The sequence below is a fragment of the Centroberyx gerrardi genome, chromosome 4 (genome assembly GCF_048128805.1).
Source record: "Centroberyx gerrardi isolate f3 chromosome 4, fCenGer3.hap1.cur.20231027, whole genome shotgun sequence".
Taxonomy (NCBI): Eukaryota; Metazoa; Chordata; class Actinopteri; order Beryciformes; family Berycidae; genus Centroberyx; species Centroberyx gerrardi.
Genome location: NC_136000.1, coordinates 20,997,357 through 21,021,107, shown reverse-complemented (window position 1 = coordinate 21,021,107; position 23,751 = coordinate 20,997,357). Strand labels below are relative to the sequence as shown.

Here is a 23,751-nt window from a genome sequence, read left to right as displayed (position 1 = left end):
TCCATTTCCCTGTTCTTTCTTTCATTCATATCCAAGCTTACATCCATCTGGCTCAGCGGAGATATTTGGGGATGGGGCGTGGGCGGAGGACGGAAGCATGAGGCGCTAAGAGGGAGTGAAGCGGGAGGTGCGTCGAAAAAGGACGGGTGGGGAGCATGTGTTCACCCCCCTCTGCATGGTGAGTCACAGAGAAAAGGGAGCACTTCTAACAGCCCATGTGACTCCCCGGTGCAGACAAGCAGAGATGGGAGAGATGATTGGAGGAATGTTTTTTTTATTGAGGGGATGCCGCGTTCTCATTAGTGGGAATGGAAGGGAGGTGAGAAGGGCTGCGTCTGTCTGTCTGTTTGCCCCTAATTGAGGTTGGGAGGAGGGCAAGAGTCGGTGCAGCAACACTCCCAAATAATCCTCCTCATGATAAATTTACCAGGCATCCTTTTCCAGGAGCGTTTGTGGGGGGATTTGTGTGTGTGTGTGTGTGCGCGAGAGACAGAGAGAGAGGGAGAGAGGGAGCTGGAAAGCGACAAAGCGAAAGAGTCAGACAGAGAAAGAGATAAATCTGCTTGCGAATCACAGAACAAAAGAGCTGCGATACTCTATGTATGTCTGTATACGCTTAATGTCAGTCCCAGATGCTTTCTACTAATTGGCCTAATCTGTTCTCCTCACAGTCAGTTATTTACAGAGACTGATAAAAGCTTGCTAACTTTCACTCCCTTAGGTGGGACAATTTTGTTCCATTAGCAGTGTTACAAGAGTTATCTTCTGTTTCTTCAATTCTCTCTGGGAATTCAAGACGGAATCCATCGTCAACTTCATGTTAGGTGGTTCAAACAATAAAATGTGCACCAACTCAAGCTAACCAATAAAATGCAAAATCATTTTGACAATAGCATGTAACTCTTGCCATGCATAACTGCACCCACAATGGCTTTAATATAAAATAGCAACAGCCAAAATGTAATGGCCTTTCGCAAACTGTACTGTACAAGAATACAAAGCATATCAAATCACATAAATTCGACTGCACCTAATCATTCCGTGACTAAACAGTTTTATCCTCTCTGCCCATGACACATTATGCAAATCTATCTCTCAGGCCTCGAGTTCCCGCACCAGGTTCTGGCGAATATTATACCATCGATGTTTGCCACTGGCCTGTTTTCCCCTTCATCACCAGCAGGCAGCGATTCAGCCTCCAGAAAACTTTGGAGGATACTTGACCATGCAAGGAAGAGGAGAAAAGTTTCTTTCTCCAGCGCATTCAGCCACAATAGCCTTGGCACAAAAGTTCAGACTCAATCGCATAAATCTTCTCCATGAGTTGACTTGGCTGGCTGTAGCTATAGAGCTGAGCCTGGTGAGAACAGGCACCTGGCCTGGCCAAGGCTGTGCTGGGACTTAATCTTGATATCTTGATATGGTTGTAATTGGGAGCCCCCGGCTGTGAATACGTTAGCGGGGTGTGGAGCAAGGAGCAGATGGATTCTGTTTCATGCTACTCTGCCATTCTTGTGCTCCGCTATGCCAGTATGGAGGAGAAAACACAGAGCCTGAGGCATACACTCTAGAAATAAACTTTCCCACTCTTCTGTGAGGGGCACAAATGGATACACACACAACACAAACACACACACAAACACAAAATACACACGCACAAACGAATGCTCCTAATCAGCGCCTGCTGAAATGTTTGACTTCTGAAGTAGTTACGCGAGAGCCCCTGGTCTACGAGCTGCAAAACAGTTAAATAACCCCCAGAGGCCAAAAGATATAAACACAATGATAACTGTGTCACATCAGTAACATCATGAAACCAAATCTCAATGGATGCAAGTACTTAACATTGAATGGAACAAAGATAAGAGGAGGTACTGGGAATTAACAGCAAATCATCATGCTTTTCCTATCCCACTTATGAGGACCACTTACAGTATTTTATTTATTGTATATTCAAATTGTATTTTTATAGTTTATGTTTTCACTTTGTTTTATTCCTATTTTATTGTTTCAACTTGATGTACTTGAACTGTACATTCAAATTTTCCTATTTTATCATGTACTCAGGTCTCACTTGCAAATGAGATCTCGATCTCAATGTGACATATATATATAAGTATATATATATATATATATATATATATATATATATATATATATATATATATGTATATATGTATATACATATATATATATATATACACATTTGCTGTTTAGTGATGGGCAAGTTTATCAGAATTCTTTTCAGCATTATAGTGTGAGAATTGATGCTGTGTCTGGTGGAGTAATGCAATGTCACTTTATGTATCCATTTCTGCTCAGCCCGAAAAAATGATACATGTGTACTGGTTTTGGACATGAACTGAACCTGTGATAATTCCCATGGTTGTCATCTATACTGGAAGTTGCCGCAAAATGTTAATTTTACAGATTCTGTCCGCATCGGCACATCAGTAAATGTGCTTTAAAAGCCTTAAAAAATGTTGTGCTATAAAACCCAAACACAGCATTCATCATTAATATTTAGGCTTAACCGTTCTCAGTAGTCGAGTAGAAGCAATGCATTAGCTCCTTTTGAGAAATATAGCCGGTTGACGGTTGATTCACTAAGTTATTCTGATAAAGGACTGGGAAGCTTCTGTGTATTTCCACCAACTCTCTGAGCTCCATAGAAGTAAGAAAGAGGGCATTTTAGGAAAGAGAAGGAAAACTGCACACTGCATAACAAGCAATATCAAGTTTCCTCAGTTCTGTAATCTCCATTGAATCAATGGTTTGAAAACCAAACAGCAATCCAAAGCTATGAATAAATTGATTGAAATTTAGATTGTCGATTCACATCGGAAGGAATCTGTATCTCTTTAGAATTCATTATTTTAGAGCTCATTATTTGTTCATTGCCGTATGACAACCAAATTGACTTTCGTTATACCCCTTGGGTATGGTGGTTTATAAAGTATGCTGCATTTTCTATGGGTTTTATGGATTGCAGATGGTGAACATGGCTTTTATGGCCTCCCCTAAGTATTATGTGAAGATTGTGTTGTACAGTATTGCATACTATTGCATGGTGTATATGGTCTTCCAGAAGTTTTCTGTGATCATTGCATTGTGGGTCTATAGTACTGTATTGATTGAAGGTCCTAAATGGAGAAACTGTAGGACACATTATACTGTATATTATGGATTGTTTCATCTTTTTGTATGTATTGTGTATTGCGTACATACACAAACTATATGGAATGACTGAAGTCCAGGAGGGAGATGACTTGTGTGAAGAACTTTACTGATTCCTCACTTTTTGTTGTGTGCAGCGATGTAGTGGAGGAAAAACACACCTAAACTTACTTTCCCACTGTTTTATTTGCAGAACAGAGTTTACCCACATTTTTGTGGTTGACAAAAATCTTTATGGTGTAAATTCATAGCATAGATCATAGTAAGTAGTATCAAATGGATGTAAGTTAGGGTCTTTGAAGGAAAAACAACAGAGATTAATGCTGCATTACCTTTTCATTTAGCACTACATCATACTCTACTTTACTCAGTGTACTTTTACCAATGTATGTTTGAAAGATAAATATTCTCTTACTAGCACCTCATTCTGTCATAGTTGACTTAAGTTATGACACTGCTTGGCCTTTACTTTGTGTCTAATATATGTTTGTTTTCTAACACAAACCAAAAGCAAAGAAAGGGGCAGAAAAAGCATCTAAAGGGCATCTAAAGATTTCTGTTCATTTCCAATGAGACACAGACACAGAACTAACAGCTAGAACCAGTCCTGTACTTGTGATGTTATTGTGTACGTCGATCATAGGACTCACCATATGGAATGACTGTGGCAGAAATCCAGGGCGGAGATGATCTGTCTGAAGAATTTCCTGGCCTCTTTAGGTGTTAACCTGCCCTTCTTCACCAGGTAGTCAAACAGCTCACCACCGGACACATGCTCTAGCACAAGGTACCTGAGAGAGAGAGAGAGAGAGAGAGAGAGAGAGAGAGAGAGACAGAGAGAGAGAGGGGTGGGATGGGGGAATCGGTGTATGAAAGATAGATAAAACAAGGAGAATGATAGAATAAGTTAATGACCTAGAAAGAAAGTCTCATGCACACACAGATAGGAAACATCCCACTCACAGAGAGAAAAACAGAGACTCTGTTCTCCACTGAGCTTTTTCAAAGGACCCAGAAGAGAACACAGAAAGACAATCAGACAACCTGACCTTAGAGGCTGATAGGACTGGAGCAGTGGGGGGAGAAGAGAGTTTCCCCACGGCCCTTATACACAGCGCTCTTACACAGGCCCGGGATCAATGAGCTGATCTCCCTAGAGCCATATCATGTTGAGTGTTTATGTTTCCATACTGTCGTCTGTTAGTCATCCCCGCAGGACGAGAGCGAAGCGTGCCAACAGTGTATTACAGCTACATGTGAAGGGTGCTGATGATGTACTACACCCTCTGACCTCCTGTGGGAGCCATTGGTGGGATGATATAGTTGCATTACACTACAAAAGGATAGAAAAGTTGTGCTAAAAGCTCTTAGACGTAAGGGATTTAAGAGCTTGTGAATTCTGCTAAGCTACAGACGATGTAAGCTTCTGTGACAGTCTTTGTCTCAGCGCTGGGTTATTCAACCGAAAGAGACAAAGGAGGAGGAAGAAGAGGAGAAGAGAGAATTGGAAAAAGTTCTTTGCTGTATAGATACTTTATACCTGTCTTGTGATTCTGGTCTGTGTGGTGGAAATGGAGCGGGAATACTTTGCTGTCCCCTTCTTTTACCCTCCCCCAAACATCCATGCACACACACACACACACACACGCACACACTACCTTCCCTGCCATCACATTTTTTACAGCCACTCTTCAGGTGGCCTTTCAGCCCGCGTGGCTGGGGTTGTGGGAGGGCAGTCTGTCATCCTGACTGTGTGGCCATGCTCCGGCGCTCCGAGGGGACAGGGGGGAGATGAATCTCTCCTGACCCAGGCCAGACGCTGCCTCTGCGGGCCGAGAGCCAGCGGGGCCGTGCCCCTGCTCTGGACTGGCCCGCTCGTATATCCTGGGCCACAACTCCCTCCATCTTCACCGGGACAAATTGAAACTCGGACAGGCCGTGAAATACTCTCTCTCTCTTTCTTCTCTCTCTCCCTCCTGTGTGTGTGTGTGTATGCAGCTCCTCATTTTTAGCTTTGTATCGATTGACTATCTTGTCACAGCCTGTACTTGGCCACAGAGCATGTAGTCACTAAACAACCCCAAAGCCATGAAGCCTAAAAGCTGGCTATGGCAAACCTAATACCTTTGGCATTCACTTCATTCACAACATCCAGACCACATACAGTAGAATAACACACATGAAAACACACAAAACTCACTGAAAACTGAAAACCAGAACATTTAAAAAGTGTTTTCCAATACACCAAGTATTGCAAATTGTCTGATTATGTGTATTGCAGTTTTTCAAATAAACTCTTGCACGCTGCGTTCTTGCATTACTAGTGAAAAGATTTTGAGGCTTTGGTGTTACAACCTTCATGTCAATGTCAATACATTTTCACCAGCAATGCAAGAGTGCAGAGTTTATTTGAATTTTGTATAGGTGTGCAAATTACTTGTCTCGCATATATTGCAATTTATCATTCTGTTAGTCTTCCAACGTTGCAGTAAAAATCTGAAATGAAATCATTTATAGCAACAATGTTACAATCAATTGTACTCATGAGTACTTGTTCTCTTTGACTTTCAAACATTCTGGGACCATTTTTTAATTCTCAAAAACATAATTTCATATTAACATCATTATGTGCTCATTCATTTGTAGCAATGAAATATGAATCGATTAAATATTGTTGGGCTATGTATTAAACTGCATTGATTTCTCCCCCACGTCCTAGTACACACATGCACTCTCACATGCACGCGCGTGCACACACACATACACATACAGTTTTAGACAGAATTTATACAGCTTATGGGATCTAGAGTAATAAATCTTAAAGCTCTTGGCTTGCAGGCTCTAGCCCTGCTATGCTTCTATCCATTATTGACTTTCGAGTGAAGATGTCTGAGTTAGAATCTGAACAACATTAAGTGCAGAATTACATCATTCATATCAAGCGTGCCATACACTGAAGTCACTGATGACGCAAATATGCAGCAGTTTGTCCTCAGTGATGCTACTAGTGACCAACTGTCAAAAGTGATAAAGCAATAGGCGCAAAATGCGATTTTGATAATCCAATTACAGGATGAATCATAATATTCTGCTATTCCTATCATCTTAAAATATGACATGTACAGTATTGCATGTCGAATCCCATTTGGCCTGTAGGCTCAAGATGAGAACTAATTGAATTTGGTTGACAAACAGTCCTCTGCAGAGCAAGAGGGCTACTATAAAGGACTGATAGGCCTGTCAGTCAGCACAGCTAAAATTACTTAATGTATCTATGTGTGTGTCTGTGTAAGTGTGTGTGTGTGTGTGTTTATGTGTGTGTTACAGCAGCAGCAGACTAATGCGGCTGCCACTCTCCATAGCTAATGCCGCTTAATGCAGTGGTGTTGCCTCTGATAAGCGTGTCGTGGTGTTTACATAACGGAGGCTTCCTCCCCCTATTAGCAGTCCTCTAGCGAGCGCAGCCAAATTAAATGCTTCACGCCGATGCTAATGTAGCATCCGCCCCTCCAACGCTATCAGTGTTCCCCTCCGATCATAACACACCAATCAAAACTGCTCCTTGGGCCGCCAACCTGATCTGTGGGATTCTCAAGACTGCTGCGTTGTCCAGAAGAACACTTGATGGTATCGATATCTGTGAGCCGCAAAAGCTTTCATGCACACTCATACATGTAGGATCAATTTAATTTGCTGGAACAACGGGGAGTGGTGATGTATCATGGGACATGGCAGCTCATTACTGTTTGCATCAATAAAATTATGACATTCAATTGATTTCAGTCACAATTATATAAAATCAATAATTGCATATCATGACGTAGTATATTCTACATAAGTTAAAAATGATACTTACAAGTATTTCTTATTTTCGTAGACATCATGTAGCTTTAAAACATGCGGGTGTTCTATGAGCTTCAGAATAGCTATTTCTCGCTCCACCTGTATGAGAGAGGGAGAGAGGGAAAGAAAGGGAGATAGGGAGGAAGGGAAAGAGAGAAGGAACGAGAGAGAGAGAGAGAGAGAGAGTTACTTAAACACAGTTACAATTGTAGCAGCAATGGCTACAATCCTCCTAATCTGTCCTCTTAGCCATAAACTGCCACTTTACTTGATACTGCTTCCATACGGTAGATGTGACAGGGAGAGCAACCTACACCAACACTGATCCCAGATTAGCCCATGATGAGGTCTTACCAATAGAGTTCAAAACTCATAACACCTTATAGCCTGAGGTCACCTGAGCAGGTCACTGCTGCAGAGAAAAGCTGAGAGGCAGCGATCTGTATGTTTCAGCAACACTTTACACAAACAGCAGAAGGGCTAAAGTAGGATAAGCAAACCAAGGTGTCACAATGAAAGCAGCTGACTGGCATTTCCTACCAGCAGAAGGGACAGAGATAAGCTTTGACCACACTCTGGATTGCATCCAGGCCAGAAGGCTGCTATCTCAGACGGAAAATATGGTTTGCCGCGACATTGGTTATGTAAAAACTGAAGAAAAACAGGTTGTGTTTGTCTTATCTTACAACAGTTGCGTCCTCTCTCACCAAACAAGCCTCGCCGCATACTTTGTAGTCACATTTCATGATCCAGAGGTTTGCTTGAGCTGAACAGAAATCCGCTGGGTTAGATAAGGAACATAAAGTAGAACACCCTGTCAGAGTCAAACATCCCACATCCTAACATTTCTGTCCAGTAAGAGTACAGCCTGTGGGTGAAGAGGGGCCGAAATGTCCACTCAGGTACATCAGCTTCTCCCGGGCTTCTGAGCAGGCTTTTTTTCCTGCAGTCAGTCTGAGACAGCGGCTGTACACACACACACACACAACACACACCATGTCCAGAACAAACAGAGCACTGACAAGAGTCTATATTAGTGCTTATGCTCCTTTTATTGCTTACAGAGCCGCTGAAAGGCATGTACAGTATTTTTGAAGACCGGCGAGAGCTGGCTTTCACTGAAACCGCGCAGATCGGTTTGGATTTGTGTCAGCATCTCCGGAGGTCGTAGTCGGCGTGTGCACCTGCCACTGGCGATCAGCAAGGATCCCACTGCGACAGAACCCACTGCATGGATCACAGGGAGGGCAAAGGCAAACGGACCCCTCTTATGTCTCCAGCCCATGTCTCCGTACATTCCCCGGCCTCGTTGTCCCTCTCCTCCCCTACAGTCTTCCGTCTCTAGCTTTGACAGCTGATGAGGAAGATGAAAGGACAGCGTGTGAAAGGCTTTTCTGCCCCATCTCTCCTGTCAATTTCACTATGTCACTTCCCCGCGCCGCAGCCTTCACTTTGTTTTTGTGTCACACTCTTGGCTTTATATGTACATTCATGTGGAGTGAAGTCAGACTCCTGAGCTCCCAGCTCGCTGCGGTTTTGTCGGACTCCCACAAAATTGTTTGCTCGACTGGGCGTAAAATCAGGTGCCTCCTCCTTCATTATAGTCGCACGTCGTTTTTCATTTCAGAACAGGTTCTATTAGTGATCTTTACCAGATGGCTCATGTTCCTTCTTGACATAAGATTGATGATTATTTACCGCCCTTCCCCATTGCCTTGCCATCTCCACTCCTTATCGAGAGTCTGGTAGAGCTACAGTTGATGCAAGGTGTATGGTAGAAACCTGTTGAATTTGAGCTCATTCAGCCGGTGAAGGAAACAGTGCATTACAGTGCAACTGGAGTGGAAGCCACAGCCAAGAATCAAGTCATGGGAGAATATGAAGCTAGGCACACAGCTTGTCTAAAAAGGGTAAAGTGGTAATGCTAATTAGCATTAGCGTGGAGTATCAGTGGGAATAACGGCTAGGCTAATCGGGGCTAATCCGGAGACTAATGAGCGCTATCAGCAGCGCTACACCGTGCCACTCTCTCACCTGAGCCTGAGGTGTGTTGTTAAGAATGAGCCCACGGTGGCTAGCTAGCTAGCTGGCAGCACGGCTCCCTGCAGAGAGACTAATGCTACCCAGGACTCAGGACAGGGAGAGATGAGCTGTCTAAATGCTACAGAGCCAGCAGCCGGCTTCCTAAGCTTCCTCTAAGCTCCTCCTTTTAGTTAATTGAAATGAGAGAAATGAGGCTCAATGTGTAGACTTAACTGTACAACTGCCCTCTTATTGCAAGATTAGTTGACGATTAACACACTGACGTAAACCTGTGCAGCATTCCTTGCTTTCTGTTTTTCTCTCACTTTCTTTAGCCACTACCACACAATTTCATCCAATATGTTTATCTGTCCATCTATTATTTCAGACAAATGCAACTTTAATGAGGCTGAACTTCAGCGGCATTCTGCTTTCTGGTTTGCTCTACCTAAGCACCGCTCTACTTTGCTTCCTTCCTATGTGGAAAAAGAGTTAGGTCATCTGTCAGGGCATGGATCGGCTACAGTGCTAATTCCCATGCATGGCACAGAGAAGTAGAACACAGCACACCTATTACATTTACACACACACATACACACACACACACACACACACACATTCAACACCATCATAACTTCATGGTAGCATCTAAATGCCAGGTGGCCAGCCTCTCTCTTGGCCTGGCTCCTGTACGTGGCTCCACACTATCTCATTAACTTGCACATCTGCGAGTGTGGACAGTTCTCTCCAATCTCCATATCTCCATGGCACTTCATTAAGTCTTTATTAGCAGCCGCTTGGACACCCTTCACTGAGACACACACACACACAAGCACACAGATGGATGGATGGGTGGATAGATGCACACGGACATACACACACACACACACACACACACACACACACGTACACACACAAGTTCCTGTTTACACATGATTGCTGGAAGAGAAAGTAAAAGTGTGTGAAACAGGAGAGCAAAAAAGTGAATGGAGACAAGGTGAATAATGAAAGACATAGAGGGGTAATCAGGTAGGAAAGACCATTCTCTCTCCCTCATGTCTTTCACCTTTCTTGTTTCTTGAGATCAGCTATGGCAGGTCAGTGTATTGCCTGTGTGCTCGATTGCCCGATAACCAAGCCAGAGAAACAAGAGGGAGAGTAGGCTGGAAAAAAAAAAGCCCTTCTCTTTCTACCACCTCATCAGAAACCCGAGGTCGAGCGAGAGCACAAGACTGACACTAATCCAAATTGGCTATTTGACGGGGAGATAATTTGTCTTGTAGATTACGGTGGTTATCGTTGTGGAGTGGTCGTCATTAGCCGCAGAGGTCAGAGCAGGAGCCTGGCAGCGGAGGGGCTGATTGGCAACGCTTCGACCAACGGGGTTTCCTATCAGTGTCATATCCTGTCTCACTAAATAGATCAATAGGCTGGAAACATGGTGTGGCGGTGGTTCCTGTGGAGGCGTTAACTACAACCAAGATGGTGGATGTTGTGCATCTCAAACAAGAAACTTCTTTAACTCAAATAATAAGCATGTAAATTATGAATGATAGTTTGTTAGTTAACAAATCTTGAAGCAAAACAGCAGATGACATCTTACGCTACCGGGCCCCAAGGAACTGCCTTCTGTTCCTGCAAATTAAAAGCGGGAGAACCATTTTCTTCACCCCGGAATTTAATACTGATGTTGTTGTGTTTGATAGTACATCTAATGTAATTTATTACTCTCAATTATGGTGTAATTTGCAGGTGCAGATGGTATGTTATTATGGGGCAGCGCAACACAACATGTAGGCTATGTGGGAGAGCTGGGTGGAGTTGGGCAAGGAGGACTGGGAAGACTGGAGGACAGCTGGGGAGTGGTGGGATGGCCATGGGCCCAACTGGACAAATTTGGCATGGCGTTCTCTGATACTCACATGTGTCACTCCAAACTCAGAGGATGGGCACCATTTTAGCATATTTTAACCAGCTTTCTACTGATTTCTTAAATTACCATTGCAGCAATGGATTTAGATGACCGAATGGACGAGCGAAAAAACAACTGGCTCTATCAATGGTGTCACCGTGGCTAAGAGCCCAGCGATGGAGGACAGAGGATCAGAGACAGCAAGGCAACAACAAAGACGCAAAGAGATTAGATTCATGTCACACACGTCACAGAGCAACAGAACAGAGAAACCAGCCCAAAACCTCAGAGAGGAAAATATTGGATCACAGGCTCTGTCATCTCTCACTTTCCACTTACTGCATCTCTCACTCTTTCGCCCGCCCTTCTCTCTTTCACGCTCATACACACAGAAGGAAAACACAGACATTTCTGTCACCTCCCCCAGGCGAGCAAGTGAATGGTCCCTTGATACTGAGATCTGAGGATCAAAGTCAACAGGGCAGCCATGTGTGTCAGATAAAAATGGGGGTGGCTATGCTAACATGGTAGCTGGAGTACATGCAAGCGCTGCTGGATGGATAAAAAAAAACAAAGAGATAGAGAAAGAGAGGAGGAGTGAGCATGAAATGGATAAAGGAGAAGCAATGTAATTCTCTGCAATGGAGAAGAGTGAAAGAGCAATGTAGGAGAGAGAGAGAGAGAGAGAGAGAGAGAGAGAGAGCACACTACAGTGCCAGCTTGCCCCCCTGAGTCTTGCAGCCTCTTTTGTTGCTAATTAACACAACACGCGGCAAGGATAACCTTTTTAGCAGCACCATGCACCAAACAGCACATGGAAAGTGGAGAAATAAGGAGAGGTATGGGAAGGAGGCGATGAGCTCAAAGCATGTGACAAACAAGGAATGAAGGATTTAGGACTGTGGAGAGAAAGATGCAGCGGATAAATGGATAGGAGAGAGAATAACCTGGTTGCAGGTAGAGTCAGGTGCGGATGGATGGATGGATGGATGGATGGATGGAGTAATGGCAGGAGGAGAAGAGGAACTGGCTCAGACTGTCAGCGAGCAGGAGGAGAGGGGAGGAGAGAGGGGAGGGGAGAGCCCAGCGTGGCCACTGGCTCGGAGACAAAACCAGTCAGCTCGTCAGCCATGCGTGCTTGTGACATGTGGACACATGAGCTCGTGATGCACACATACTGTACACACACACACCGCTGATCATGGCAAGCTACGAGCCACCTCCATCCATCCATATGTCGGTCAGTGAGCCAGTAGGACGGAATCAGTGTATTCTGCCAAGCTGCCGAGGGTAGCCAAGCTGGTGTGTATGCGTGTGTGTCAGTGCGTGCTTGCACATGTATGCGAAAGTTAAGGCGTTAGATGCTGGTTAGGTATTGTATGTCAGTCAGTCTCCCTAACCAGGGGGGGAGGACAGAGGAGTGTGTCCCCGTCAGTTTCAAGGACAAACGCGCACACACAAGCAAACACACACGCTGTCTGCTCGTTACACATTCTTAGAAAGGCATCTGTCACAATGAGGCGAGCATGTACCGGTTTGTATGTGTGTGTATACACTCTCCTGTACTTAGTGTGCAGGGCATGGCCACTACCTGCCGGACGATATTAACATGTGTTCCTGAGAGAGGCTGCTTATCCAAAATTGGTTTAGAAATTGACGGAGACAGGCTCTGGGCAGTGGATTTAACAGCATTTGGTGAGGGAATATATTTCAATAGCGCGTTTGTGTATGTGTAAGTGTGTGTGTGTGTGTGTGTGTGTGTGTGTGTGTGCGCGTTAGGTAGATATATTATCTTTCAGTATTGAGCTAGTCCCACTGAGAGCAAAATAGAATACAAAATAAAATCATATTTGTGTGATTCCATTCCAGTCAAAGTTGTTGGACTGAAAAAACAGTAATCTCTCTCTCTCCTTCATCTCTCTCTGTTTATCTCTCCTCCCTCCACCCTGTGGACCTCACAAATACACACACACAGGCACACACACATGCACAAACACAGAGTCAGCGCAGCAGGGTTTTCTGATAATCACTGTATCAGTCATCCTCTGTGAAGAGGAGGTAAATTCCCTACACGGGGGAGCTTGATCAATGCCAGAGACATGTAAATCGATCTGGACAACATAGTCTCTGCTGGCTTGCTAGTCCCCATCCTCTATCTCTCTCTCTCCCTTTCCAAGCTCTCATTACCCCTCCCTCCCAAGGCCAATTCTGACCCTCCTCCTCTTCCTCCTTGTCCCCTACCCCTCATTTATTCTGTCCTACTCTCATTCTATCTCTCTAATCATGTGTGTGATGTGTGCCTGGCTGCTGACAGATCCATCAGCCTGTCACTTAGACCAGTGGCAGGCCACATCATTTCACAGTAACAGACGTGTCCCTGGATGACCTTGGTCGTAATAGAGTCTAATGGCGGAGGTCTTCCACACCCTGAGGTCAAAGGGCACAATCATGAACCCCTTATGAACCCTCTACATGGGCTGATAGGTGGGGCTGGGGAGAGGGTAAGAAGTGTGCTTGTCTGTGTGTGTGTGTGTTTCTGTGCATGGGCATGCATGTGTTTGTGCACAAGCCATCTACTGGGTGAGTGATTTATCAGTGACGGCCAGGCAGTCGATCCCTTTGGCAGCCATGTTTTTGTGGTGCCGTCTGAAGTGTCTTTTTGTCGATTCGTCCATTCAGTCAGTCACTCCCTCAGAGCAAGGGATAATTCATAGGAGAGGAGTGGTAAGGTGACCTTGGATTGTAGGGAGATGGGAAATGTGGATTAATGAATTGGTTTTCATAGACTGTGGAGTGTGGAACAGGATGTAATCATTAGATCTGAAGGTCATCTATATTAGTTATAAGAATGTGAATCTAATAACTTAAGGTAGCCTATATTTGCATGTGAGGTAGAGGGAATTGTTCCAAACGTGCGGCACGGGAAGATAAAAATGGGTCCTCTAAGTATTCTGGAGAAATGCTATTAAATGCCATCTGCTCCCTTATATTGCACAAATCCCTTTAATGTAAGGTTGGCTGATTAAACATTGTAGTCTAGTTGAGTATCAGTGTAAGATCAGAGTAAACAATATTACTGTATTACAGCATAGAATAATAACAGAATTATGAAAATGTGGTGTGTGTAAAAGTTTGAAAAGCGTTCATTTAGGGGGAACACTGATGTGATTTTGTCATGTAATGTCAACACAAAATACAGTCAAAGTTCTGCGTGAAGATTTGATATTAAGAAAACTGTAAAATGCAACTCTAAATAAGTAAACTACAGCACCCATGTGCTTGTGTGGGCAAATGTAAAGTGATGTAAATGAATGAAAAGAAAGAAAGTGAGCAGTGAATGAGTAAACCAGTAATGCATTTGGTAATTAGTGCAGTAATTCATGCAGACAGCGGTGATGAGGTGACAGTGATTCACCTGCCTCACTAATCATCTCCATACATGAATACATGGCCTATTCATTGACACATGAGCCTGATCAATAGTTAGTCGGGCAAGGGAGTCGATGCCGGACAGACACCAGGTCGGTAGGGAAGACTGGTCAACTGAAACAACTCAAATTAGCTCAGCTAGTAATAAAACTCACTAAATAAGTTCAGAATTGCCCTAATCATGTCATTAGGGAGTTTTACTTATTCAGCTTCATGCTTTTGTTTCCGTACTTGTTAATTAGGTCTTACACTGAGAGCAAGTCTTTGACACATAAAAGGCAAACTGTGCTCTGATGCTGCAATCTATACAAATCTAAACCTATGCATGGCAAGCTATATGTGCAAAAACACCCATTGAGTGCATGCGTGTATATGTGTGTGCTTGTGGGCATGTGTGTGTGTGTCTGTGTGTGTGTGTGCGTGTGTTTGGCCGCGCTCTTGTGTGTGCAAGCACAGCAGAGTCATTAGCACACACTCTCAATCCCCACAGGGACCTAAGATGAAGGAATTGATGAAGTTAAAAGTGTCTTGCTGTACATGTTCGCCATGTTCGACCGTACAAAGCCCAAATTTACATAAGGATCTGTCCCAAATACACTAACACTGCCAAGTCAGAGCCAAATGCCCTGTTTATTTACAACAGCTAAAAGCAGTAAATTTATGCCCGATTCACAAATAAATGTATGCATATCCTGTTCAAGCTTTGTGGAAGCAAGTAGCAGAGTTAATAGCATAATCAGCAGATAATGAAAGATGTTGAATCTGTCTTTGTATCAGTCAGATTATTAGTATTAGTATTAGTAGTAGTAACAGCAGTGGTAATAGTATAATAGTAATAGTATCAACACCACCACATCATTAATACTGCTACTATTATCCTATTTTCAATGCTTTTACATCTTCTCAATATGAAACAACTTATGACTGTGACATTCAGCTTTTTATTACAAAGCCAGCTGCATGGCGGAAAGCTCATAGCATCTATTATCTCGCTACCACATGTGTTAATTTACTCCCCCACATTACAAGCACTGTATTGTCAGGTAAATGTGAGGAGTCGCATTTTACACAGCCCAAATCTTCTGCCAGGACCCTGTGTGGCCAGCATGGGTGCCGGATGCTGGCAGCGCATGAAATGTGTGTGCAGCACTCAATGCATGCGGTTAATGAATGGCTTGTAATTGTTTCATTTTCAGGGTGTATCTGGCTCATAAGCATTAAAAGCCTTATTCAATTTGGGGCTGAGTACAAGCTGGCATGTGTACACAGTCTGTGTGCTGCTGTCAATGCTCTTTGTGGCCTGAATGTCCACAAACAGTGATTTACCCCACAAGCCTGTCTGCCTGATGTGAGGCGATCAGACCATGTCCTCCAGCAAGATGACAAACAGAACCTTATGGAGAACTTGTCTGTGTGTGTCTTTGTTGACTCTGAGTCACTAGGCAATGGTCAGGAGCTGTCACTCAAAGCAGTATCACTTATGGTACATATATATGATGGTTTGTGACATGCACGCACACACACACACACACACACACGCGCACACACACACACACACACACACACACACAGGCAGCTCCCATGATGGCATGGTATATGTACATATCATATACACAGCAGCGCCGTCACTATGAGTCAGACAACAGTCATGCATACAGTCAAACTGTGACACACGTCATTGTCAAGCTACTATATAGCAAAGCTCTGTCACACTGTCACATATAATAACATAACATAACACACACACAAATCTTTACTGTGTTTTATAACAACTACTTTCCTCACTCTTGTACATCACTCATACACTTCCCGTGCATTTCCAACTGTCCCAACCAAATTACATTTTTTTCCTGTGCTACTTTGTCTGTATTTGTACTTTTATCAGGGTCTAATGAAAGAGAATGGCAAAGCGGCGCAGGTGCATATCTCTGATTAAGATGCAGCGCAGTACAAGCACTCAAGTGAGGGGCTGCTGGGAAAGAGGCAACATGGTGAGATGCAGGACAATGGAATTTTGTGTCTGTGAATGGGAGCAGCACAATATAAAAAGACAGACGGCGGAGATAGACTTGGAAGTAAAAAAAAAGAGGTTGGACAGTGGAAATTTTTCCACATGAGGGAACGTGATGTACCAACCCAATTATCGGTCCCTACTCTACTCAAATGGGAAGGAAAAAAGATGATTACAATACTCACAAAGCCAGCGCTGGCTGAGCACAAACGCACACAAAATAAACTTCAGTGGGTCCACAGGTAATATCAGGAGGTAAGGAATCCCAGTGCAAAACAAACAAATAAGCAGACATAAAAAGAAAACAAAACTTTGAAGGGGAAGTTTGCTGATCTCCCCGTGAAGCATCGCTCCACTTAAAGGCAGAAGAAGAATTGGATAAAATGTGCCCTCCGCTCACAAAGGAAAAAGCAACAAACCAAAAACAACACCAAAGCAACAACAAATAAAAACCAAACAAGGCTTTCTCATCTGTCTGAGAACACAGCGGCTGTTGCCTTTGAAGAGGAGAAACAAATGCCATCGCTTTAGACGTCTGTCTGTCTCCTGTCGAGCTCAATGGGGGATCCCTCTACATCTTGTATTCTGTTTCCTCCGTTTCATTATTTCTCTGTTTTATCTCGATAAGCAGACATATGAGAGGTAAAATCAGTCAAACGGCACTGTCTGTGTGTTTGATGAGCTTTGTCACCACAGCAAGCAGAAATCTATACTTTCAGTAACAGTTTTGCATGTCTGTCTAGGAAGCGTTAGATCCCAAAACTACCAGTCAGAATTGTGTAAGAGGCAAAGCTGGGTGTGCTCAGTCAGTGGTATTTAGCATGAAGCCCAATGGGTCACAAGTGTGGCTAAAGCTGACATTTCTTCACAATCCCCAAACATCTTGTACCCTGTAGCTAAAATCTATTCCCCATTTCCCCTTCAACAGAGCCTCATCGACACTCAATGAAGACCGAGCGAAAAACTGGATATGCATTGATTCGGGAGTGGTGATTGGAAACCAAATTAGGATGTGGAATGGTGACCGACCTCCATATTGATTGATAACAGACAAAAGGCTATGTGAAGCCTTACAGACCCAGTATAATGCACAGAATTATTATTAAGGTTTTACAGAATGCAAGAGTGAGCGACAGAGGGATAAAGGATGAGACGATGGGAAAAGAGGGAGTGAGGACTTTTCAATTGATTTTCAATATCGCAATGAAGGTTTCACGCTCGCTTGAGGCAGGAAATGCTTTTTGAAGAAGGTATGTGATACATAGCAATAGAAAGGCATTTGACGACTAAATAATCACCTTCTTTTTCTCATGGATGTGGTTCCTAACATAGCTATATTCTACATTCAGAAAGTCTAGGCTATATTTTCTTCAACTCACCTTATTCTCTATTTTTTGTTCAACATTTCAAGAGTTGAAATTCGCCCGACACTTGGGTGGAAACATAGCTAGAGAGGCGGAAATGAGTGAAAGAAGCAGCAGACAAACAGCAGAGAAGCAGAGTAGGTAATTCTACAGTCTCTCTGTGCAGCCGGCCTGTTAAGATCAAACTGTGTGCTAAGCCTTGCCTTCTGGCTCAACACCATACAAAGCTGATGGATCAACGCACAGGGGAACAACATATGAAACCCATTTATTCTACAGGGTGTCTGCCGTTTACACTGTGGCACAGACATGTGCACGCACACACACACACACACTCACGCACAAATACACACCGACATACAAACACACACTGTATAAAGTTAAAGAGGCGGTGTGCGGGTTGGGGGCATTTCTATATCCAACCCACTCGCGGCACAACAGAGACAGGAGAGAATGGCCAATCTATAATCATTTGGAGGAGAGAGTGGAGATGGCGGAGGAAGAATGGTACAGTGCTGTCACTGAGGTGTCGGGATAACAAGATTAGACCCTGTGTGATTCATCTGAGGCCATGGCATTCTGCTCCCACCCGCCCACCGCAATCTCTGTCGGTCTCTGTATTCAACCTTTATCTGTCGCTTTTCTCTGTCTCTCTAATGCTCTGCTGTTATTTCAGAATCTGTGCATCTGGAACATGAACGCCATAATGTCGAGCCGTCTCCCTGACTACAACTTTCTCTCGTGTTTCTTATATTGACACGGATGCAGACGCAGACACAGATTATTTTGCACAGATACAGACGAATCACACATCACCTCAGCATAGGCAAAACCCTCTTTTCATATATCTGTGTATAAGATATCACAAATTCAAATAGTATTGATCGCCTTTAATTCAGTGCCATCTGAGGTGATGCAGCTGAGCTACCTTGGCTGTGGCCGTGCCTCGTTCTCAGCTCTCACATGCACCGTCCTCAGCTCTCTCTTCAATTATTTGCTTCAGGGGGCAATTATTTCAGGTTCTGCAGACTCCTCCATCTCCAAACTCCCATTCTCTCTCTCCCTCTCTCTCTCTCTCTCTGTCTGTCTCTCTTACACACACACTTCTTGTTTGAAATGTTATGACTGACATCAGTGACAGACTCAGCAAATCTTCTCCAAACCACAGAAACCCTCGCTGCTATAAAACTCAACCCATCAAACACCGCCGCAGCTGTGCAGTGATATCTACGGCACGACGCATCCGTCCAAACTGTTCCAATTTCATGTTCCCCAACCTTTCTAATTTTCTATCTTTTCCCCCCCTACCCTCTATCTCCCTTCATCCCGCGCTCCATCGCTCCTCTCTCTCTTCCTTTCTCTCTCTGGGCCAGGGGACAGTAGAGTGACTTTGAAGTTGTGCTGCTTCAGGAGGAGAGAGAGCCACTCTGGCTAATTAGTTGTCCTTATCCCAGCAGCAGCAGCAGCCGCCACCAGCTCACTGGCTCAGAGGGAGAAACAGAGCAGGCATCAGCAGCAACTACAAACTGCTGCATGCTAAAGATACCCTGCTCCCTCAGCTAGTTGTTAGCGCTAACGGCTAGCAACAATTTAACTCACCCCGAGACTAAACTGCGGATTAGAGAAGTTGCTCCACTCAGCATAATGGTAGGTAATATAGTATGAAATATGGTACAGCGAATCCTCTGCTCGCAGGCAAAGCCTGTCAGACCATAGTAGACTGCAGTGGCAAGATTCTACTCAATGTCCCTTTTCTCCTCCCCGTCATCATCATCACTGTCATCATCATCAACGTAATCGTCACTATTAGGTGCTTGGGAGGAGCACCTCAATAAGAGCCAGGCTCTGTGTGTTCCTTGGTTGGTTCATGCGTAATGCTTTTTGCAATGCACAGGAGAATTACAGTGTGCACTCTTTAGGCTGTGCAGAGCCCTAAAGAGCAGTGTGCGCTCATACACCAGGCAGTCACACAGTCATGAGCCAGTATGTGTGCAGTACACCTTCATATCAGGAAGAAGCTCAGTAATTTTCTAACTATAGCGGGTAAGTCACGCATGAATTAAATATTTTGCTCAGCGATTCTCACAGTTACGACACTGTGCTACCACAGTACTTTGGTATTAACAGGTGGAGTTTTTAAAGTCGACATAGTTTCACTCACTCCAATCACACATAACCCCGACCCAGCTGTCCACCCACGTACTTTTAAAGTACTAGTGCACTTGTTATCATATTTAAAGGATAATTCTAGTCCATTTTCCAGCATGCTCTCTCTCCCTTCCAAAAATTCCTGTAGATTTTTACATGCAATTACCAGAGAAACAGTTATCATGCGACTAACTTCCATTAGCTCTCAACGCCATTTGCGTCTCTCTTAATTCGACAAACGGGGTAAGAGCAGGAATGTCTATGACATCTAACCGGTGAAAATGTAAACATTGGAACAAGGAAGTAGGCAAAACACTGTAGCGGCACAGCTGTATCAAGAGCCATCACAAAAATCTCTCTCCAAATGCTAAGGTGACTTGCTCGGACAATTTCACCTAAAACTCTCACCATGATTTCAATCCTGTCAGTAATGGATTAGAATATGGTGCTGAGTGTGAAATGTTTATTCTTTGAGTCTTTATTTATTCTTTAGACTCACAAATCATTCCGATCCGTTGATAATAAAAAGCTTGTTTCTTATTTGCTACAAGTAGAAAATGTAGGCCATCCACAAAATCCCTCTAGCAGGTTACCACAAAAAAAAAAAAAAAACACAAGGGAGAGAGGGCACTCTGGAAAATGTGTTTAACATTCACCATGGCCAGAATTGCCTTTTAACATTAAGTTAGATATCAGAAAATGTAATATCCTTCGATATCATCATTACCATTTCAAGGACCCAGGTTCAAGACACTGTGTTGGCAAGCATCCACCCAGCTTAAGTGTCCTTGAGCAAGACAATGAATCCCTACCAGCTCCAGGGGCTGAGCCTGACCTCTGACCTCCCTCTAGAGTGGGCAAGTGAAAAGAAAGTTTTCCTTCAGGAATCAGTGAAGAATCACACCGTTATTTAATATCACAATCATCACATTCAACGTTTTTGATCAATTCAGAGTTCTCTGCGATCTTATTTATAACAGGGATATCGCCAGTGAGGAAGAAAGAACGCTCACACTCACACACACTGACAGGAAATGTGAGTTGAGACGTGGTGTACCTACTAAAGCGTCTGTGTTATCTCTTCTCAGCAGGGTTTCTCAGTGCATGTCCCTCATCTCTCTCTCCTGCCTTGCTCTCTCTCTCTCTCTCTCTCTCTCTCTCTCTTCCTCCCTGTCTCAACCCCATGGCCCTGCGGCCCAAAGACATGGCAGAGAGGAGAGAGGAGAGAGAGAGCTGGCTGAGTTTCAGAAATGTTAACTACTCCCTGGAGACACACACACACACACACACACACACACCGTGTCTGTTCTGGGCTTCACTTTGTATCGGATCTCTGCATTTTACACTCTGTTCTGCTTGGCCTCAGTGCCAGTATGTCTGCTGACATACTGTCATATGAGCACATACTGTACATTCTCTCTCTGTCTCTTTCTCTCTCATCATTTGAAACGTGACAGACAGCCTCTTCCCACAGACAGAGACTGTTACCACTATTCAAATAACTCCATTGTTAAGCCCTCTGGTTAAAAGTGAAAAAACAATAAATAAATCATCATCATCCTTTCCATTCACTGGTTACAAACTGACACAAAGTTCTTGGACAAATTCATTATCCAAGACAATTCAATGTCTTCCCACTCCGTACCGTCATCGCCTGTGGGGCTGCGGGCTTAAGAGTTCGACATTAGTTATATAAAGTTCAACATGCAGCGGGTGGAGGAAAGACCTCTCCTCAAGATATCCTGGGACAATTAATTCCACCCCTCTCCTCATCTCCACACACCCCTGACTCCCAAGGCCAGTCACGGGAAGGACAGGCATGGAGGGATGAAGTGTGTCACGGAGAATGTGTTTGCGCGCGCGCACGTGAATGTGTGTGTGCACGTGTGTGTGTCTACGTGGATACGCGTAAGCACATTCTTATGAACTCTTGTGTGTGCGTGTCGTCAACGGTGTCACACACACCTGTCCAGGAGAGTCAGATTCTCCCCTAATGGCACCGTAGGGACCCGAGACATTAGCATATTAAAAGGTGACATTTCACAGTGTGAGCCTCGCAGTACAGTGCGGCCCGATCACTGTGACAGTCTGACAGCCTCAGAGGCCGGCCGGAGAAGAGACAGATAGACTATGGAGCGCAAGACAATGGGAATATGGGAAAGTGGCTGTTGGATTTGAGAGAGAAAACAGCTGTCCACCTACAGTAGGAACCTCAGTCTTGGATGAAGGCTTTGTAGTCTGTGGTGTGACAGCAGTGTTGTGTCTTATGTGTCTCGGCACATGTTGGTTTGGCCGTTCCTAACAGCAGCTCCAGGGAACTTTAACAGTGACCTCACTTACAGTGGGCTATACTGGGGTCTTGTGAACATGCATCTCCACACTTAGGATGCTTTATATGGGTGCAAATGCATGGAATGTAGGTGCACAAGGTACAGATATGCATACACGTACATGCACACACGCATAAATAATACAAGTACATTGGCACACAGGGTTTGAATTATGATTTGGCTTTCGGGAGGGTCTCTAAAAAGGGAGGAGGTGTCGTTCACAAATAAGCTACAGTGATAACACATGGTCGATGAATGCATCAGTACACATACTGTACACACACACACACACACACACACACAGTTCTGCATGTCTACATCAATGCTCTAAACATTAGGATACATACTGAATATCACCTCTACAACATGGGAATGGTAGACACAAATGCACACAAGCACACACACACTCACTCATGCCATTGCTTCAGTAATAAACTGAAGTCTGACAGTCAACTGGAGTCATAATAAACATTGCTAAACACAAAGTGTGCCGCCACGCAGAGGCAGGTAGGCGCAGATGAACACACACACATCAGACTGGCACATCTGATCCAAAACCGAAACCGCGACTGATTCACTTTCTTGGAAGAGAGAGTGGAGCGCTGCATTCCCTTTGAAGTTAGACGGATTTATTTTATCTTGTTGCAATATTAATCACTGCGTACAAATTACATTTGAAATATGGTGATTGATTATAATTTTCAGGGGCCGTCCCAAATGAAACATTCTATTGCTGTCAGGGGAACTCGGGTCTCTTTCAAGGGAGCTTAGCTTTCCCTGGCTCCCCCGTAATTCGAACCCTGCTGGCACAAACGTGAATACACACACATGCGCCCTCACCCACACACACACACACACACACACACACACCAGGGACCCGGACTTGAGAGAAGAGTGACACTGGCCAAGTCCAGTAATTAGGTCTGAACTGCAGCTTCAGCAAAACCCTCGGTCCTGTCGGAAACCTGTCAGTGTTCGGCATCTGTTACTATAATTCTCCTCTGCAGGACAGCGGGATGTGAAACACCTGGGTTGGGACATTACCCTGCTACCTGCCTCTCTGCTGTCACATATTACAACGGTCCCAGCTACTACTGCTGCTGCTGCAACTGCTAATACTACTGTCAGCGCAGAGGCAATAGAAACGGCCTCTCTCTCTCTCATGAAAATATTGGACTGGTTGTTGAGCCAAATAAGGGAGAGCGAGCAAGAATTCGGTAGCGAGACAGCAGTGACAGAAAAAGAGTTACAGAGAAACTGACACAGCAAGAAGCTGATAAATACCAACTGTTTATCAAACAGCAATATCCGAGCTCTCGTCTAGTGTCTAATAACGCTGCCACAGAAGTGATGCCAAACGGAGGGAATTTCCATTTGCAGATAACCTGTATTGTGAGCAAACCCACACGCTCCCCACTTCCCAGCTCATAAGCAAACAATTACAGTAGGCTCTTCCCTCTGTGTGTGTCCTGTGAAAGACAATAGCCTTTGCCCGTGCTCTATCTTCCTGCTCTC

At 44.2% G+C, this 23,751-nt stretch overlaps 1 protein-coding gene across 4 annotated transcripts in view; it reads right to left on the bottom strand.

Annotated features, from left to right (window-relative positions):
* Positions 1–23,751, bottom strand: part of brsk2a (BR serine/threonine kinase 2a) — a 158,702-nt gene that overhangs the window by 40,579 nt on the left and 94,372 nt on the right. For all 4 annotated transcript variants that reach the window (XM_078282897.1, XM_078282898.1, XM_078282896.1 and 1 more), the window contains exons 3-4: positions 7,034–7,119; positions 3,828–3,968 (exon numbers count right to left, since the gene is read on the bottom strand). In XM_078282897.1, coding sequence (XP_078139023.1) covers positions 3,828–3,968; positions 7,034–7,119 — 227 coding nt within the window. The remainder of the gene's footprint in view (positions 1–3,827; positions 3,969–7,033; positions 7,120–23,751) is intronic.